Raw genomic sequence first — 18,757 nt, forward strand, 5'->3', positions numbered from 1 at the left:
CTCTTAGAATGAAGTGGAGACCTAACCTGGGGGGTGGATCAGCCCATATCTTTCTTGTGGAGTTCTTGCAGCATCCTCTCAAGTAGCTGGTACTGGCCTGCGTCAGACAGGATACTGCACTTACATGGATCTTGCAGCTGATACACTATGGCAATTATGTGGTTAAAGAGGTGCACCTTTTTATGCAAGGTGAGGAGAGAGAGAGGAAGGACCTGACTTGCTGCCTCCTCTGATAATCAAATTAATAAGTGAAAGCCTCTGGTTTTAGTGCCCCCAAGAATGGATGAACAATGCAGGGCTCCTAATGAGTCAGACAGTAAGATTTACACAGCTCTCACTTGATCTGTTAGTGTGGCAGACCCCAGGGCCAGGCATGTGATTTGAAACTCAGCACAGTTTTTATCAGCATTTATTTTGCAAAATGATTGTAAGACTTACAGGCTAACTGTTAATAGGCCAGAAAGTCTCTTCCTCTCCTAGGTGGTAGAGAAAAATGCTGGATTAGGGCCTGGATCCTTTGGCAGAAAATAATCCACCAGGGGCCTGAAGCAGCTACCACTGACCTGTGTGTGTGTGGGGTGTGGGGGGGGGGGGGGAGAACCCACTTCTCAGGTCAGAAGTGACCCTGAGCTAAAAAACTTTGAACATCAGTAGGGGGAAAAGCATCCCATTTCCTTGTAACCATAGCAAGTCCGGATACCTGTCTAGAGTTGTAAGAACTGGCTGGCTCAGTGTACTAAGGTAACAGCTGTTCTTAGTTAGAATTCTAGATTAAAATAGCAACAGTAAGTCCTTCTTCTGCTGTCTGTTTATGCTGCATGTGGCAAAGTAACATCACCATACTTGCCACCAGGCCTGCATCAGCATGGGCAAGTGAACTCTACCCCCTCGTGCTAAACATGAGGCACACCATCAGAAAAACTTGTGCTACTACTTCCTCTCATGCCTGCTGTGATAGCTGTAGAGCCTGATGTCCTCCTTATACACAATCTGACACCTCAGCAGTACTAAATGTCAACATGAATTTAAGAACTCCCTTCCACTTCCACCCTCTTCTCAGAAGGGACTGATTTAGCAAATGACTTCAGTTTAAGGTTCTTCCTCTGACAATGCTTTAATCTTTCCCCCTCAGCTAGTTGGGGGCAGAGGCTTTGAAATACTCTTGTCTGAACGGCAGTGTAGCAGTTTACATGCATACGGTGGAGGCTAAGACCTTCACTATCAAGTGTGCAGTGCTAAGTCTGTAAAGCACAACAGACTCCCCTTTAAGATGCCTTTTACTTAAGTTTCTAATAAGAGCTGGGGGAGGAAATGCAGGCAGTACCCCTGTGTCACATTGGAAATAATCTCCCTATGAGCAATGATAATATACAGGGACGCTCCTTTTAAAACTTCCCGCTAGCTACATGCATTCTCTAAGATGAGCCAACACCATCTGCTGTGATGAAATCATTACAAAGGAGAACAGGTGTGAAGTTTAACCAAAGTCTAACACTTGTTCACCTAGATTAGGACACCTCATTGTGGCTGAACAAGGGATTTCTTTGGCAACACAATGCCCTTACTGGCATGTTTCTTATAACAGACTAATTTAAGGAACATAAAACAGCCACTGAAAACAAGGATTTCAATGCATCTGCTGTCCCTTGACAGTTCTCTTCCCCCCCTCCCCATAATTGAGCAATACACCTGTGAGACTTTCAGAGGCAAGAGAGGATTCTCATTTCAAACCAGAGACCCACACAAGGGCCTTATTTTCAGAACCCACAGTTCCTAGAGTTAAGAGGAGCACCTGCCACAATCTAAATGCTAGCAGTCAAAGTTAGGGACCCAAAGTGAGGCCCTTTTTTAAGCTGTTGACCATCACAGCGTGGGTGGAAGCTACAAGAAATGATATACACACATCATTTCTGCTCAAGAGTTTTCTCCGGCTAGCCTGGCATGCAGTAGGCTGGGGAGCCACCCACATAGCCACGTGCAGATTCTGCCATGCTGCTTTTAATCTGGGCTGCTCTCACTGCTGGGCTGCTCTCACTGCTAAGCTCCTCCCTTCTAGGCCAGCAGATAGTCAAGATGGCTGGTTAATTTCCCCATTTTTTTAAAAAGCAGTTCTACACACTCAGGAGACAACAGCCATGGTGCTAGGCTGGTCAGGAGCAAGGAGGTTACAAATCCGGTCTCTAAAAGCAAGCAAGGGAGGTTGAGCCTGCCCAAGGCCTTGGTGCATGGGTGACACAGGAGTCAGACTAACCCCATGCATCTCACAGCAAAGGAGCTGCTCCCGGGCTGCCCCGAGAGAGATCATTGTATTTCTTCCACAGCCAGCTCCTAGCTGCACTGTTGTGTTCTGAGATGGCCAGCTTCGGCTTGTGCTCTACCTATGGATGCACAAGGAGGGGTATTTAAATGAGAAACTGGGAGCCAAGCCATGGGGCTGAGAAAGCATCTGTAATGAGAAATGTCAAAGTACAAGTCTCCATTCTGCAGCAGAGCCACTGCCTCAGGAGCAGCACTGCAACACCAATGACAGCTCAGCCACAGCTAGATTTAACAGGCAGACAGACCACCCACATCATCCTCCAAGCCTCACTATGCACTTAAGTCCAAAACAAGGTCTGGATTGGTGGATGTCATGAAGAGATAGACTCGGCGAGATAAGTCTGGTCCAATCCGCCGTTCTCGCCTGCTGTCCTCCGCTTTTACCTGAATGTCACTCAGCAGCAGGAGTCTCTCCTTCTCTGTGCTGCACTCCTCATAAGCCTTAAAGGAAACAGAACAAAGTGGTGTGGACACTATTCATCTAAAATTTGTTCTCCGTCCTAGCGCTTAGATCCATGTGTGGCTGGAGGAGCAGTGCTTCTGCCATGCAGGGGTAAGAAGATAAAATCAGAAGTAAGAACTGCTCACAAATCACGCGCGCCCCCCCCCCTCCCCCACACACACCCATTCATGAGGAAATGGATGCATCTCCAATGCTAATCATGGCTATCAGAGCCGGGAGTAGGCAATTGGAAAAAGGACTAGTGAAGCTTTTATTTTTAAGCTCTGCCTCAGGGGATGACAAAGCTTGTGTGTGATTAAGTCTGAATTGCTGAGGAAACCATGTTTCATGGTAGAAAGTGTTTATCTCCCACCAAAAATAAGCACATAGGTGTCAGGAAGAAACCTAAAATTTCACATCATGCATTTTACCAGTGAGGAATGGCCACTGATTCCACCACTAGCCTGTTGTCTGAGGAGGCCCATGCTGATTCCTGCTAATCTCCCTTACTTGGGATTGTCAGGGCCATCTGAGCAGAGTGGGCTGTTGGCTTGGAAATCAGCCCAAACAAAGTAAGCGGGTGTACCACACGAAGATCCCCTAAGCAAGCCAGGCCATGGGGGGACTAGACGTATGGCACCAGGGAACTCTGGGCTTGCTGGACCACAAGGGGGCTAACAGATCTGGCAGTAGCAATTACTGACACAGCTTGTGATGGGTAAACCCTGCTAGCTGCAGGCAGATACAGCCATTCTGGAATCCCGTGCTCTATACAAGGGCAGCTTGTCCATTGATGGTCCTGCTCCATCAGACAGGGCTTTTCCACCAGGAGGGGAGTAGGCCTTGTCCTCCCCATTCCTGCCCTCGCTTTGTTATCTCTGCAGCAGGCTTTGAACCAGCTGCTGAGTGGCTCAGGGGCTGACCTGAAGCAGTAGGCTGGGGGAAGGATATGCTTCTGCTACGGCTGCTGCCACCGCAGAGCTGACTCTGTTAAACTGCTGGATTTGTCTCTTCCACACCTGTCGCAAGCCCGTACCATCCTTCTCCACTTGCACGCCGCCGGACCAGCCCCCGTCAGTGCAGAAGGAGAATAACTGGGTCGCCAGCTGTTTCCTGCAGGAAGACAGGTGCTTCTGAGCAGGTCTTGGGGCTAGGACCTGCAGTGACAAGTGATGCATGTTTGGGAGATTGCATCTTTCCTGCAGCTTCAGTCACAGGGCTCCCAACTAGTGTCCCTCTATCCCTCCAGGCCCAGTGTTTTCCCTCCATAGGCCCACACTCCTCTCCATCTTCAGCATGGTCACCTCCCTCCTGCATGTCTTACTGCCACCTACCCTAACCCTCTCTGTATCTTGTTGCCCAGCCTAAGCCTTTATTCAACTCCCCAAACACTGCTCTTCTCAGAGGGCAGAGCACAGTGTACTGTGTGTGTGAATGGCAATGGGGGAGGGGAAAGCTGAATACCCATAAAGGGCCAGCCATGAAATGAACATTCCCACATCCAGTCTATTCAGAATACCCTGACCAGAGGCAACCTGGGCCTTCCCCCTCCAGCTGCAGCCGTCTGAAACACCCCAGCACTGACTTCAGGGGGTGAGGCTGTCTCCATGCAGATCTGCCAGGGGAACAGCATCACCCCACTCCCAGCGCGTCAGAGCCACAACCAGGACAAAAGGTGATGCTGATGCGCCGGTCTTAGGATTCAGCTACGGGTGAGACACAGAGAGCACTCCCTGGTTGACACAAACTCACTTGTATGGGCGTTTGGCTATTGCCTTGGTCAGTGCAGAAACATGCTGGCTGAAGTCCTGCCACGTGTCCAGGAACAAGACCTCAGTATTACCCCAGAGCTGTAGCCCCACCAGTCCCTGGAGGAGGAGGAGGAGAACTAAAATGAGTGAAACGTGAGACAAAGCAAAGCGATCTCATGCTGAGAGCAGCTGGTGCATGGCAGCCACAGGCAAGGCCACTTCACCAAAGGCATTCACCCAGCTGACTTCAGCTTGCAGAGGCTCCTCTCTGAGAGAGAGGCCAGAAGCAAGAAAGGAAAACAAGGTCCTGTACTGAGCTGAAACCAGCTTATGCTGGAAGGGCTGGGGGCTGGGCTAAGTGCATTATCTCTGTTTACACTGCACAACCATAAAGCCTGCTCATCCCCTCTTAGCTCCCAGTAAGCTGGTGAGTCAGAACCCCTTCAGGGCATGCTCCAGCAGGGCTGGGATTCATTTAAAGGGACAGGGAGTTAGGCCCCAGATTTGACCTGCTTTAGGACCAGCAAAGTTTGGTGAGGAACATTCGGATTCTAAATATCTCATTAGACAAGACTTGGTCATCGAAACGTTTTAAAACAGCAAGGGCCATCACAGAGTCTACATTTGCCAACAATTACCACAGACATCTCCAGTTGTAAGTATAGGAGAAAGATTTTGATGGTCTTAGATACAAGCATGTGATCACCACTGCCAAATGCTGCCTTTCTGACAGCGACCACCGTAAGCAAGACAGATCAATGCTGGCTTCTACTCCATTACAGACATGGCTGAGGAGTGGGGGAGACAACGTCTATCAAAGGAAAGGACAAAAGCAGGAGGGAAAGGGGATATTTCTGAGCTTCCAGGAGGGTAAAAATATGAACAATGGAGAGTGAAATCTCAGGGAATGACATGCCATTTCTGTGGGTGGATTCAGGGCTGGTGAAAGAGTCTGGCATGACCTCCCTGGAGAGCAAAGACCTCAGTGGGTAGGTACAACAGGGGCAGGAGCAATGCAAAATTCACCCATGCTGTTCCATGCCAAACTCCTCACAGTCCCAGGGGCGAGGAGGAGATGGATTCTCCTTGGTCTCTGAACGTGCCAGCAAAGGAGGGAGCTGGCTTTGCTAAGGCAGAACCCTGTCCACTAGGCATTGCGCTGAGACCGACCATTCCTTGCACAGAGTTCAGGTGGGGCAGACTCCAACAATCTGGGCTAGATCTGAGCCAGCATCTTAGGGGGGGGACAGGCTCCAAATCCTCACTACCAATCTCCTGAGTATCCCTGTTCCTCCCCAACCCCTTTGCTGGTAACAGGTTAACATCTATCTACATTAATATCGAGTAACACCTAAGGGCAGAAGAATGTCCATTTCAGGTGAGCTACCCCCTTCCCTAGCGAAGCATGCATGGTGCCTGAGTGTTCACCCACAGGAACCTTCTCACCCCACACCTGCAGCTCCCTTGCCCTTGAGCAACATTAGAGAGATCAAGGCCCTGTAGTTAGTTTCACCTCCTCTATCTCCTGCTGTGTCATAGACAGCTCTGGGCTGGGCTGGCACCAGGGATCCTCCTTTCTGCTCTGCTCTCCAGGTCTCAGCACCCATTGCCTGCCTTGATGATGGTTATACCTATGCAGAAACAACACACATCACTCACATTCTCCCCTGATGCTCCCTCTTCAGGATAATCACCTCTTGATGATGGACTGACTAGCCGGACTCCTGGCAGGGCCAGAGTCCAGCCTTCCCCTCCCACATCTGCCAGCTCCTTCTCCAGCCCCAGGCAAGAGAAAGGAGGCTTTTTAGTTTGACTCAGGCCACCCACCCACATGCTGAAGACAGGAATAATCTCCAGGTGACTCTGTTCCTCTGCCAGGCTGCACATCCTACAGCTCTCCCTTTGGTCTCACAGGGATGGGTGGACATTGGGGATATAGGCCCACTGTGGGTAGTTCAACACTGGGCCCGAGTGGTCATTGAGAGGGAGACTTCTGGAACAGAGATGGAGGCCGTTCTGTATCCCTCTCTAGGTGGGTGGACAGGCAGCAGCAGGTGGAAAAAACGTAGCCGTGGGTGAGGAGAAGCCAAGGGGTGCTGCAGACTGGAAGCTCTCCTTAGAGGGTACCTGGATGGGTGCTAGCACAGACCCAGCCACTGCAGCTGCCTCCACAGGGATAAGGATTTGCTCTGTCTGTTACAGACCAGGCTACAGCTAACCTAAAATGGCCACCAGTGGGGATGTGCCCTGCGCTGCATGTCTGCCTGAATCTGGGAGAGTCTCACAGGTATCTGAATGTGACGAGGATGTCCCTCCCCGCAGGAAAGCCACAGACCAGCAGTCTCACAAGAGTGAGAGAGGGTCAACCCAGGGAAGGCCTATGCCCTGGCTAACGAGCTGCCCTGAGCGCCTGCTGACAGAAGCTTTGATATCGGAGGGCACCACAGCTTGTGTTGGTGTCCAGTACAGTTCCAGCCAGATTAGTCAGCCAGCTCTGCCACTCCGTCATGACTCTCATGTGGACAGTCAATGGGGTTGAAAAGGCCCCGTTTTAACTTTCCAGGCGACATTTTCAAACTTTGCTGTCTACAGCGTAGCTGCAAAATGGAGCCCCTGATCCTGCAACACTGAACATGCTGCTGCCCGACACCATGTGCACATGCGAGAACATGCATTTCCTCGCACAAGCACCTTTCTCACACACACAAATGCCTGCTGTGTGGCATAGGGAGCTGGCACAGCATGTTTTGCAGCTACTACTTAGGCACTGAGATTTGAAGTTTAGCCCAAAATGTCTCCTTCCTGCAGACAGCCTCATCCACACTCCCCATGTTAGCTTTCCAGCCATGCTCCCAACGTGCAGATCTTACCATCTGGAGGTGCCAAGTCCAATGACAGCCAGGCTGAAGGATTTTAGGGAGGGGCCCTCCAGACAGTCCAAAGGCAACAACTGGCTCAGATCAGGCCTACTCCCTGATGGGGCTTCTCTTAAACTCTGAAACAAAACAAGCCAATCACAAACCTGTGTGAGCAGCCTTTCCTCCTCCTCAGCAGCCACAGAGAGTGATGATGTAATGCGAGCACTGCAAGGTCAGCCTAGTCCCTGGGAAGAGATGGGAGCTGGGTCGGGTGTCAGGAGCTTCTCAGCTCTGATTTCTGTTTGGCGGTTGGAATGGAGGGCTACTGTGTTCTTCTCCCTATACCTGGCAAAGGGCCAGCTCCTCCCTCCTGTCCACCTTTTCGTTCATGTTTCCATCACTGATCTCCTCTTGGGCACTGCCTGCTCCAGCTTAGCCTTTCATTTTCTACTGCAGCTGTCTGAATGTGACTGTAAACTCCTCAGGGCAGGGCCCTTATCTTCCTAGGAGTATATCAGTAAAATGCCAGATGGGGCTGCAGGAATAATTAGCTACAAATCTCTTTGCTTCCAAACATTTGTGTTTCTCCAAACTGTGTGCTTTGAAGGTTTCCTTCAGGCAAATACTTTAAGTGCAGCACTGAGCATGAAAACAGTAGCACACACAAAACGATGGGTCTGGACTGCCAAAGCTCCTTGGATAAAGCAATGATCTGTCCCAGGTTAAATCAAGAGTCAGAACTTCCCCTGCTGAGCCCAAGAGGGCTAAAGCTCAGTCAGACTTTGGCTATTCCACCCCACAGCTCTCTCCATCCACATCTCTGCATTTGGTAACACAGTTTTGGAATAACTCCCTCCCATCCGTGCTGTTACTGTTAAAAGTCAGTTCTCCCCAGACCTCTCTTTAACCACCCATTCAGAGATTTACACTACCTGAGTTAGAGAAAAGAGACGCTTGAGAAAGTCCCTCGGATCTACCAGCACCAACACCTCATTTTCCTCTTCAGACTTCACCATGGGACCATCCTAGTGGAACAGAAACAACTTCTAGTGGGATCTTGAACCTGGGATGTGTCCAAAATGAAATAAGGTTGGTGGATCTCAGCCCAGTCATACCATCTCGAATGGAAAGAGGGTAACACTGAAGTTAGAGCTGCAAAAGCCATATGGCTTGATTAACAGGCAGATCACATAGAAAGTACTGAGGGTGTAGAAATAGGGCTGGCAGGGAACAGAGCAGGACAACTGCAAAACTTGCCAACCCAGACAGAGATGTTCAAACTGGAGTTGGCAGTGCTGCAGTCTGCATCATCTAATTCAGCTCATTGGAGACAACGGCCAGTTAGTCACTGAGTGGACAGATCAAGGTGGGAGAGCAAGCAAAAGGTTCACACTACGTCTGGACTGCACACCACACGACTGGGTCACAGCATCAGCTACCTAGCTTTTCTATTACCTCAGCTCTCCCACAATGTTTAAAGGATTCCTCAGACAACCAGCATGGGATAGTTCTCTAAGTACAGGACTGACCTCAACTCACCAACATGAACTCCTTACAGTGGGACATGGGAGAGAACAATGCCACTGCACTCATCAGTACAGTTTATCTGCAAGGTTCCGCATCTCCTGCTGTGGTGGCGTTTGTTATCAGAGAGAAGGTAACTTCTCTCCCTAGGATTTCCAGCAGCCTGTGTTCAGAAACAGCCACTGGATTTTCTAAAGAGCTCACAGGCTTCATTCAGCAGCAAGGGAGCCTGCAGCTGGCCTGGTCTGTCTTCCCCAGCAATGCAGTTCATATCCTCAGCAGCCATCAAGGATGCTTCGCAGACACACAATTTGTTTTAGGAATCTTTTTCAGCTAGCTATCTAAAACCTCTCCATGATCAGTGACTCACCCTGACCTCCATCCTGTTTGCTGCTGATATTCACAGTCCATCCTGGATGTGCCTAAGACAATGACACCCAGTTGCATGAAAGTCACTCGCTTTGAAATAAACCATAGGACAATCAGATCCGACTCCACTCCCTGAGCTAACAGCGGTCACACAGAACTTATCCATCTGAGGTTGATGACTCCACTGCCCTGCCTAGAAGGCTGCTGGAAATGTCAGAACTAATAATTAATGCAATTCAAAGCTCCTTTCCCACAGCATAGTTGTTGCCAGTTTAAATTGAAAAGGCAGATGAGGAGGCCCCGCAGGGAAGAGTGGACAAATTGGATTCAGATACTCACAGTACTGGATAAACTGTTAACAGTATTTCTCCTCCAGGTGATGCTGCAGGGCACTTCTTGAGGTTCAATGTAGTATTTACATTCCAAGGAACCAAAAGCCTCCATCAAAACATCTGATCCAGGATCTTCTAACAGACCTGAAGGGGGAGAGAGAACACGCCAGACATGAGGGGAGGAAAGAGAGTGTTAATAAATAGCAACCAAAACCCACCCAGAGAAGGGAAAGATTGATGCTTCCACTATTATTTCAAGCCTGAACACGGAATATCAGGTCTCTGAAGACAGCATGCTGCACATCACTTGATTATCTAAGAGAAATTTACAACACATTGTTAATGACAACCTGCACCCCTAGCGACACCTAGAGTTAAGGCTGCCTTACTCTTTCAGTGATAAGACCCTGTTTACCATTGCTTATACCTTTGCCAAACTTAATCATACAGGGCTGTAATCTTCCATGTCAGGAGGCTACCTCAGGCTGAATTTTTACAGGAAATGTCGGCAAAAATGGTTCAGCCATTTCCAAGAACAAGATTAGGGAAAAATATATTGTTTACCCATGTTAGAAATTTTCCTGTAACCATTTGCATTGAGAAGCTCTCATATGCCCATCCGTCATCACAGGGACTTGAAATTTGGCAGGAGGATTGCCCTAGGTGTCAGGGACATGCATTTTGCTATCCCTGCGAAAAGGCACCCAATTTGGCCAAGTAATAAGCCTCCAAAAAATCACAATTAGCACATGCTCAGTAGAGACTTATTAGAGTTTGGCACCTAAGTATTCCATCTGTCTTTAGTATGCTCCATCTCCCCACAGCTCATACATGGCCACTGAGCTGTGCACATGCCATCCCTGTAGAGCAACTAAGCATGCTCCCTCCTAAGGCTGAGCAGGACCTTCCCTGCAATTGCTCTGGGACACTGTGCCACAGGAACTGAGACCTGTACCCTCCATAGTCCCCTGTTGGCAGCCAGGCAGCAAGGAGGAGAAAACCACCTGACTCTAATGCAGAGGGGTGAGGAACAAGAGGGGTGGAGGGACAGAGGCTGGAGCAGAGGAGAAGGGGAAGATAGGAGCATGGGGGGATGTTGGCAGAAGATGGGAAAAACAGGCAAAAGCTGGGGGGAATAGCATCAGGGGAGAAAGGGACAGGAGTTGGGGAGGGGCAAAAGGGAAAAGTTGGAGGAGACATGGGCAGAAGAGTTACCACTAGAGCACACTCTACAGAACTCAGAATTGAACCTATTATTCCTGAATCTCAACAGTCCTCTATTGTCCAGAAAACAGCTGTGAAACCCACTAGCAAAGCAGGCTCCATCCTCCTCTGCTAGCCAGTCCACAGAGAAGATACAGCCTTCTCCTTGTACCAGCTACTCTGGTAGCTTAACTAGTAGAGGACTAGATCTAAAACTCTGATGCAGATGACACTGGGGAGTCAATACGGTTCACATGATGGAATTTTTGGTTTTTTAAATTTTTTTAAAAACTTAAGAATTTACATTTAAAACCCTCCTTTAAAAGAATGTTAAAGTTGCAAAATAAAGTTCTTAAAATTTAGGAAATGTCTGAATTAAGGCCATCTGTGCAACCTTAATTCGATCCCCTTGTGCTTATGCATTATGATAGAGTTATAACCATCACAAACTATTTGTTTCCTCTGAACCATGCTACATCTGCAAACTCTTACTCATAAAAGTTGCCCCACTCAACTTGAATAACAGTTGCAGTATTGAGCTCTATGCATATTCCTACAGCACCAATAAAATGCACTCAGTTCTGGGGTGGAGAATGGCAATCGGCACACAGCACATTGCACAACAATAGCAATATCTAAAATAAGGTAAAATAAGTCAAGACTTTTTATTACCAAAAGAATAAATTTTATAATCAGGATGGACAAAATGCTAGTAAGTGAGAAACAGGGAGCTCTCCTGCATGGGCAAGAAGATGGGCACCTCCAAAGTCATTGCCATCTCTATTTTCTACACTTCTATGTCCATGGCTCCACATTTTAATTCACTGTCCCCCAAACAAGATAGTTTATTTTACCCTTTAAATGCCAATGCAAGTGGATGGATTTTTTAGAAGCATTTCATGAGGATTTAACAATCAGTATTACATCAATAACCCTGAACAGATCTCTGAATGTATAATATATTGCTTGATCTAAAATAACATTGCTGGAAATAGAAACTAGCTGTAGGGTGCTATCCTGTGAGATACTGGGAATAGGACTGGGCCCAAGATGCACAGCCCAGAGGATGGGTCTGGCTTGGCATGTCAGGAGTTCACATTTCCAGACAATGGGTTATCTACAGTTATCTTGGAAGTGTCCCCAGATGTGGACTCTAGATAGGCTATAACAAGGCAATCAACTCTGAAACTTACATTTTCTTCCCTGACTTTTTAATGGTCTGTGCCCAGTAATGGCCAATTTTTGGGGAAAGAACATTAACTACTTAACCAGTAGCATGGAATCCCCAGGCACTGACACTAGATCAGAGTCGCACACTGCTTGATGACCTGAGAGTCTAAAAATCCAGTTACACTAATCTGAATTTACCTCCCTCTTTTTTCTAACCCAACCATTACTGCAGCAAACCATACATTGACAATCAGTGTGTTTTGCTGTATGAACTTAAACAAGCTGTAACAATTAAAAATTTAAACCTCAACTCCAAAACACACAACCAAGCAAGCTAATTCCAGCAAAGGTGACATTAAATAAAGAACCAATTATAATAATCCAGCATTTTATGCTTTTACAGTGTCTTCCAGCTGATGAGCTCAAAGTGCTTTACAAACATTAATTAACCCTCTCATGATGTAGGAAAGTATTATCAGCCCCATTTTACTCATGGAGAAATTAAGGCACAAAGAAGTTTTAGCTTAATTTTTCATAAGTGACCACTGATCTTCGGTGTGACTGTTACAAGTCCTTAGCATCCATCACTCCAATGAATATCAATGACAGCTGCATTTACTCACCACCTTGAAATGAAAGGCCCAAGGTTTCTCAAGTTGGAAACCCCTAAATGAGGGCAACCAAAATTAGTAGCTAACATTGACAAATGTGCCCATAAGTGACTTACTTAAGGTTGCCCAGCAAGTTAGTGGCAGACCTGGGAATAGCCTTGGAAGCTCTGGTTACCTACTTTAATCATAAGAGAGCACTGCCTCCCTGCTTAAATTGATCTCCACCTTCATACTAGAGGGTGGTATTAACACAGTCAGATTCCTAGAATAAATGCCAGGAGAAAACTCAAAGCTAGTCCAGAGATTGCCTACCTGGGTCTATGCAGATAATCATGTACTTCAGACACTGGTTTGGCCGAAGGAGCTTCAAGGCATCAGCAGTTTCCTTTCGCCTCCGCTTTTCTAGCACCTCCTGTGCTTTTCTCCTCTCTTTTTCTGTTTTCTTGATTTCTCTTTCAAGTTTCCTTGCTTCTGCTCTTGCCCGACCTGCCTCTATTTCCTCTGGAGTCCTCCTTCTCCTTGTATTTGGGCTTGGAAAGGATGTAGCTACTTGCTGAGGAGAGGTTGGCAAAAGTAGCTCACTAGGTTCACTGACACCCACCCAGCTTTTCAGCTCTTCTTCTGTAGCATGATCACAAATGCCATCATCCAGTGCATCAGCAGCTTGGTGTGTCAGAGTAACAGTTCTGGTCTGACATGATTCTACATCACTGTCTGCATCAGAATCTGAAATTTTCCAGGCAGCAGCTCTTTTGATAACTCTACTGATTTTGCCATTGGATTCATTCTTTGAATTTTCCTCCATGGTTTTATTTTTCTCTCCAACTTTTCTAATTTCTGTCTGCTTAGAAGATGCACAGGAAGGCCATGTTCTGTGCTAATTTCTAATATATAAAAGCACTGCATTTATTTATTTTAAAAATATTTACCTAAGTGATACATTTTGGACTGCTTGGATTAGTTTTGATTAAAAATAAAGAAAAAAGGATTAATTAAAAACCTAAATTCCTCTCATAGGAAGTAAATCCTAGCTTAAGACAAACAAGGGGCTCAGTGATAGGAAATGGAGCCTTTCACTTTGCGTCTACCATTCCTTCAAATCCACACCAGGTCAGCTCTGACTGAAATTCACCAAGTAACACCCAAGCAGCTGGTCAATGAGAATAATATGGTCCCCCGGAGGACAGACATCAACATCCCAAAACACCCAATTAGTTCTAATTATTTTGTTGCTGGCAATATCAGCAGAGAGGCTAAGGCCTGAATGGGCCACAAAGACTGAATTCCCCCTCTCCAACACCTATAGGTGGACTATCCACACTGTCCAGGTCAGTCGGGGGCACAAAGAGAGTGTGGGAGGGAGCTTGCTCTGTGACTACAATATTTCAGCAGCATTGCCAATGCCACGCGTTCACAAAGTACGAGTCAGGCCTAAAAAAAGGCAGCAAGTGGCTTACAAATCGTGATTTTTAATAACTAAAGAAGCGGGCTCTTTTCCTTTGCTTTGTGGCGTTTGGTCCTGTAGCAAGCACTGGGTCATGTTCTCAAGGGTTTCTCTGCAATCACCACCAGCGCAAGGAACTACAGCTGAGAGTCTCCAAGGAGCCCAGGTTCCAGAGCTGTAAAGAAAACCCCAGATACTGTGAGACTCTGCAATAAAGTATCGGGCAGTGGCTTCGGCCTCCAGGCCTGGCGTCGCCTCGCGCGCCTTTCCCCGGGGCACAAGTCACACCACGGTGTCTGTTCTCAGCGGTAACGGCGGGCAGGGCCCGATGCAGACCGGAGACATGGGGCCTGGCTACTCGAAGAGGCGCCAGGCTTCGCTATGCGGAGAGTGGCCGCAAGGGAAGGGAAGGGAAGGGAAGGGGAGCGGGATGGGAGGAAGTTGGGGGGAGGGGGCTCAACCACCTCTCCCCAACGGAGTCCTGGGGGCCCGGCATGTCACTGGCGCACACAAAGCCTTGGGCCCCCACCCCGATGGGGGGAGCCCCTCCCCCGCGGGAGATCTAGGCATCCGCCGGCCCGCCCAGCCAATAGAACCGTCACTGCAGGCAGCACGTGGCGGGCGGCTCGGCTCGGCTAACCTAGCCCCAGACGCAGGACCGGCAAAGAGTCAAAGACCCCCCACAGTGAACGCACAGTCAGGAACTTACGTCACGCTGAGTCTGCCGTCACTTCCGTTCCGTGCCCCAGCCCAGCGCTAGAGCCACCTCGGCACTAGCAGACAAGCCGAGCGCTGCCGCGGCGGGTGTTTCCGTTGGAACGGGAAGTTCCGGGCCGGCCAGATTAGGGTGACGCACCGGACCGGACCGCGCGTCCTGCGGGTGCACTCACTGAGTGACTCTGGGCCGGATCCGAGGCAGGTGACGACACGTCTAGGCCGGCAGAGCCGAGCCGGGAGGGTGGGAGACTCGGAGCTCGCCGGGGCTGTGGAGCTGGGGGCGGGGAGAGGGGAGTCCAGGCAGCGGCCTCATCCGCTCTCCGGTGCCTCTGTGCTGTGCTGAGCCGTGCCCAGCCGCCCGCACCATGGGCCGCAGGAAGCTCTACCGCCCGATCGCCGCCATGGCTAAGAAGATCCGTGAGTACCGGGCATTGAAGAACCGGCCCCGAGACTCCCAGCGCTTCGCCCTGGACTACGAGACCATGACCCGCCCCTTCACTAACAAGCGCCTGCCTGTGCTGGCCTGGGAGGATGTGAGGAGCGAGAACCGCCTCTTCACGCTGCTCTGCCAGCGGCGGCTCTTCGGCATCGGCCGGATGGTCACCCGCAAATCTTGGCTCTGGCAGTATGACGAGCCTTGCTACTGGGTCATTACCAAGGTCAGGGTGGATTACACAGCTGAGGTGAGAGCCTTTGACTGCTGGCCCTGGGCTTTGAGGCCCTCCGATGCCCTGATAACGGGCACCGTATAAGTCCCAGAGATAGATAGAGACAAGGCCCGTGGAAACGAGGCCTTCCAGTGAGATCTGCTTTCCACAAAGCTGGCTCCTAAATCATCACCGTTGTGCAACCCTCTTAAATTATCTCTGCAGCATTCACAGCCTCTCTTAATTGCAACTCCATATGCCAACACTTGAATCTCCTCTCACGTGTGCTGCAGGGAGTCCTTTGCACCAGGTCATGGGTTGCTTCAGAGGAGCCTCCATGGGTATCAGTGTAATGAAAATCTACAACTTAAAAAAGCCTGAGGGAGAGCAAGATAGTACCCGAGCACTGCAGAAACAACAGTATCCGTCTGAGCCACTGTGCTTCAAGAGTTCAGAACACTGATTATTAGTATTTGTACTACAGATTATGTATGTATGGAAGCGTTTGGAGGATTAGGACCTTAGTGGGGGCACATGTAACTCTATGGAGTCATTACAGGGCTGATGGTAGGCAGTATATAGTATTGAGGCACATTCTGCTGCATTCTTCATCACAAAATTCACTGCAGGGATTGTGTAATGGCATTTGCTTAGTATTCTAGAAGAATAGTAGTTGCCACCATTAGCAATTATTCAGGTCCCAGGACTTGTTTTTTTGTAGATCATGAGTAGTAAGACTATAAAAGGAGTTTGTCCTTGTGAATGGGAATGGTTCTTTAATTGATCAGAGCACATTTTTGTTTTCTTTGCAGAATTTGGATCATGGGAAAGCCTGGGGATACCTGACATTCAGAGGTAAATAAAGTTTGGGGTATGTCTCAGAAGCAGGATTAGAGAAAAAGTTAATGTATAGGGCCAGGGACTAGCATGGGAGGAAAAAGTTAGCGACTCTCTTGCCACTCAGCAATCCTCCTCCACTGGTAGCTCTCCCTTTCCACTCACCTGGGCTAATAGGATGAAATTAAAAAAAGGAAAACTTCCTAACAGTGCAGTCTAGTACACTGTGGAATAATATCACAAAGAAAATGGCAGAAGCCCAATTACTTCTGTCATTTAAAACTAGTTTGGGGAAATCCATGAAGACTATACCATAATGAATAATCTGCATTGGCAAGGAAATAGAGTCCATGACAAATGGGTTCTCTGTAACTTGTATAATAGCTAAAAATAGTGGATAAACAGGCTGGCTGGATGTTCCTGCTAAAATCAATAATTAAATAGTTAGCAATGTTGTCCTTTAGTTGCCATCATTAGGGTTCAGAATTAATACTTCATTGAGGTGGATAGGGGAAATTCCCCACTTTCTGAAAGCTGTTTTAGACCACATATGGAGTTTATAATGTATTTAATAAAACTTTGCACTTATCTAGTAGCTTTAATTCAAGGGCCTCAAAGTATTTTATATTATATTCTTTAACATTAAAGAATTCAACTTCCCAACATCCCTGCAAAGTAGGGAAGAGTTATCTTTATTTTATAGATGTGGAAACTAAATCAGAGAGAGGTGAAAGGACTTGCTCAAGCTAACAGGAGTGGTCAACAGCAAAGCCAGGTGTTCTGTCAGTCAGTTGCCTGTGTTAGCCGCTATACAACCTTAGTGGGAGTGTGTAGTGTAATAGATAGTGAAACTACCATAAAATATCCAGTGCTATGCCCAGCTGAACCATTGGAGACACTGCACTTGCATAGTTACCAGTATGGAGTTTGTTGTTCAGAGCATTGTTTACCTATTCATCATCATCTTTCCTTAGGCAAGACATATAATGAAGTGAAAGAGATCGACAAGGTCATGTATCATGACTGGCGGATGGTGCCCAAACACGAAGAAGAGGACTTCAAGAAATTTACTCCAGTGCCAGTGGAAACCATTCCGTCTGTGCCATACCCCCCTCTGCTCCGAGCCATGATCCTTGCACAAAGGCAGAAGGAAGGAAAACTTAACACAGAGGAACCAATGATTGATCTGGAGAAAATCAACTTCACAAAGGACTATTTTCAAAATCAGAAAAAAACTAAGGGGACACCAGTGTGAAAGTCTAGATCTGTGTGTTGGGACTTTTGAAACCCTCTCTAATGCTCTGCATTTTGACAGCCAATGCAAAATCTTTAATGAAGATCAGGAATCCATAAGCCACGTGCCCACTGCTGGTTCAATGTACTGAAGTTTAATACCTCAGTCTCAGTACTGTACACATGCGGGTGTGTGACTTTCTTCTATATATTAAAAAAGGTGGAAAGACACTCAGAATTTCTAGTAATCACTTGTTTGCAGCAGGCTCTCCCTTTTTTGGTTCCCTGCCTTTTCTCCTGATTTATGTTTCCCAGCCTCCAGGTCCCAATCACAGCTACCATCCTGTGCAGGAAGCCCACAAATGAGACTTTTGAAAGGACTCCATCATACTTTAGGCCCCCAATTAATTTAAAGCATAGTAATCGTCAGAAAAATGACTCTAAAAATGGCACCTTCTTTCTCTATAGACCTTGCTCCCAATATGTATAAGTACTATCTACTGACTTCTGTAAATACATGTTTATTGCTTTTTTACTTCCATTATCCCTCTAGCACAATTACAAGGAAGTGAGTTGGATTCTAGTTTGGCTTGTGGATCATCAGCAGATGTGTTAATTAAATTCCAGTTTTAAAACCCTTTGCCTTGACACACAGAGGCATCACCTCAACTGCACTCTAACCACACCCATAAATAGCACTCAGTTGAGCCAGGCTTGTGAGGGTGATGGGTAAGATGGAAAGAATCCACCTTGACTTTCAGACCCCACATTGTTTGCCAAGTTGGCCCTGGGGAAGAACCCATCTCTTTTTCTTGTAAACTGAGTAAAAAGGGGCCTGCTCCCCATTATTTTTGAAGTCAGTGACAAACTACCATTTGCTTCAATGGGGGCACCTTGCTGTGGTAGTCACAGAGACAATAAACATGGAACAGCCCATGCCATTGTTTGAGTCACTTATGAGACCAAAACTACCCTCAGAACCTTCCCCTGCAATGTCTAGCGCATCAGACCTCTGCCTAAAACTTCTAGCAATCAACCAAGAAAAGCAAAGTGGATACATTTAAACGAACAAATGATAAATAGCAGGTTTTTACAATCTTTGTCTGGGTTCTAATGTGGTATTGGTGATGCATAAGGTTAAGATTGTCACAGGTGAAAAAATCACTGGCAGTAAACAAAAATTCACGGAATCTTCACCTGTCCCTGCCTTTTACTAAAAATAACCATGACAAAATGGGGCTAATGGGGATGAAAGCCCCAGCCCCACTTTAGGAGAGGAGTAGAGAGGGGTGCGGTTCAG

At 47.6% G+C, this 18,757-nt stretch overlaps 2 protein-coding genes across 5 annotated transcripts; one reads left to right on the forward strand and one right to left on the reverse strand.

The window, feature by feature from the left end:
• Positions 1–1,150: 1,150 nt before the first annotated feature.
• EME2 (essential meiotic structure-specific endonuclease subunit 2) lies at positions 1,151–14,935 on the reverse strand. Of its 4 annotated transcripts, none has more exons than XM_067551377.1 (9): positions 14,733–14,935; positions 12,892–14,198; positions 9,603–9,739; positions 8,303–8,395; positions 7,383–7,507; positions 6,026–6,143; positions 4,514–4,629; positions 3,685–3,874; positions 1,151–2,760 (listed from the first exon to the last, which is right to left on the reverse strand). In XM_067551377.1, the coding sequence occupies exons 2-9, from the start codon at positions 13,382–13,384 to the stop codon at positions 2,590–2,592; spliced, it is 1,443 nt and encodes a 480-aa protein (XP_067407478.1). In that variant the 5' UTR covers positions 13,385–14,198; positions 14,733–14,935; the 3' UTR covers positions 1,151–2,589. The 4 variants fall into 4 exon arrangements, with proteins under 4 accessions (XP_067407478.1, XP_067407479.1, XP_067407480.1 ...); XM_067551378.1 differs by lacking the exon at positions 14,733–14,935 and adding an exon at positions 14,664–14,702; XM_067551379.1 differs by lacking the exon at positions 14,733–14,935 and having other exon boundaries at positions 3,781–3,874; positions 12,892–14,587.
• A 10-nt stretch (positions 14,936–14,945) lies between these two features.
• Positions 14,946–18,553, forward strand: MRPS34 (mitochondrial ribosomal protein S34). The gene is made up of 3 exons (XM_067551384.1): positions 14,946–15,423; positions 16,200–16,242; positions 17,199–18,553. Exons 1-3 carry the CDS (start codon positions 15,106–15,108, stop codon positions 17,477–17,479), a joined length of 642 nt encoding a protein of 213 aa, XP_067407485.1. The 5' UTR covers positions 14,946–15,105; the 3' UTR covers positions 17,480–18,553.
• Positions 18,554–18,757: the final 204 nt, after the last annotated feature.

The sequence above is a fragment of the Emydura macquarii genome, unplaced genomic scaffold (genome assembly GCF_026122565.2).
Source record: "Emydura macquarii macquarii isolate MOO-44397 ecotype Brisbane River unplaced genomic scaffold, CSIRO-AGI_Emac_v2 contig_1348, whole genome shotgun sequence".
In the NCBI taxonomy this organism is placed as follows: Eukaryota; Metazoa; Chordata; order Testudines; family Chelidae; genus Emydura; species Emydura macquarii.

What these genes read in the sequence shown, in the direction of transcription:
- EME2 (XM_067551377.1), bottom strand. Translation starts at nt 13,384, where the DNA reads ATGGAGGAAAATTCAAAGAATGAATCCAATGGCAAAATCAGTAGAGTT. An exon ending in GATTATCTGCATAGACCCAG is followed by an intron (nt 9,740 to 12,891) that starts GTAGGCAATCTC and finishes CTCCCCCTTCAG; the next exon opens with GTCTGTTAGAAGATCCTGGA. An exon ending in TTAACAGTTTATCCAGTACT is followed by an intron (nt 8,396 to 9,602) that starts GTGAGTATCTGA and finishes CTGTTCCACTAG; the next exon opens with GATGGTCCCATGGTGAAGTC.
- MRPS34 (XM_067551384.1), top strand. Translation starts at nt 15,106, where the DNA reads ATGGGCCGCAGGAAGCTCTACCGCCCGATCGCCGCCATGGCTAAGAAG. An exon ending in GGGTGGATTACACAGCTGAG is followed by an intron (nt 15,424 to 16,199) that starts GTGAGAGCCTTT and finishes TTTTCTTTGCAG; the next exon opens with AATTTGGATCATGGGAAAGC. An exon ending in GGGATACCTGACATTCAGAG is followed by an intron (nt 16,243 to 17,198) that starts GTAAATAAAGTT and finishes ATCTTTCCTTAG; the next exon opens with GCAAGACATATAATGAAGTG.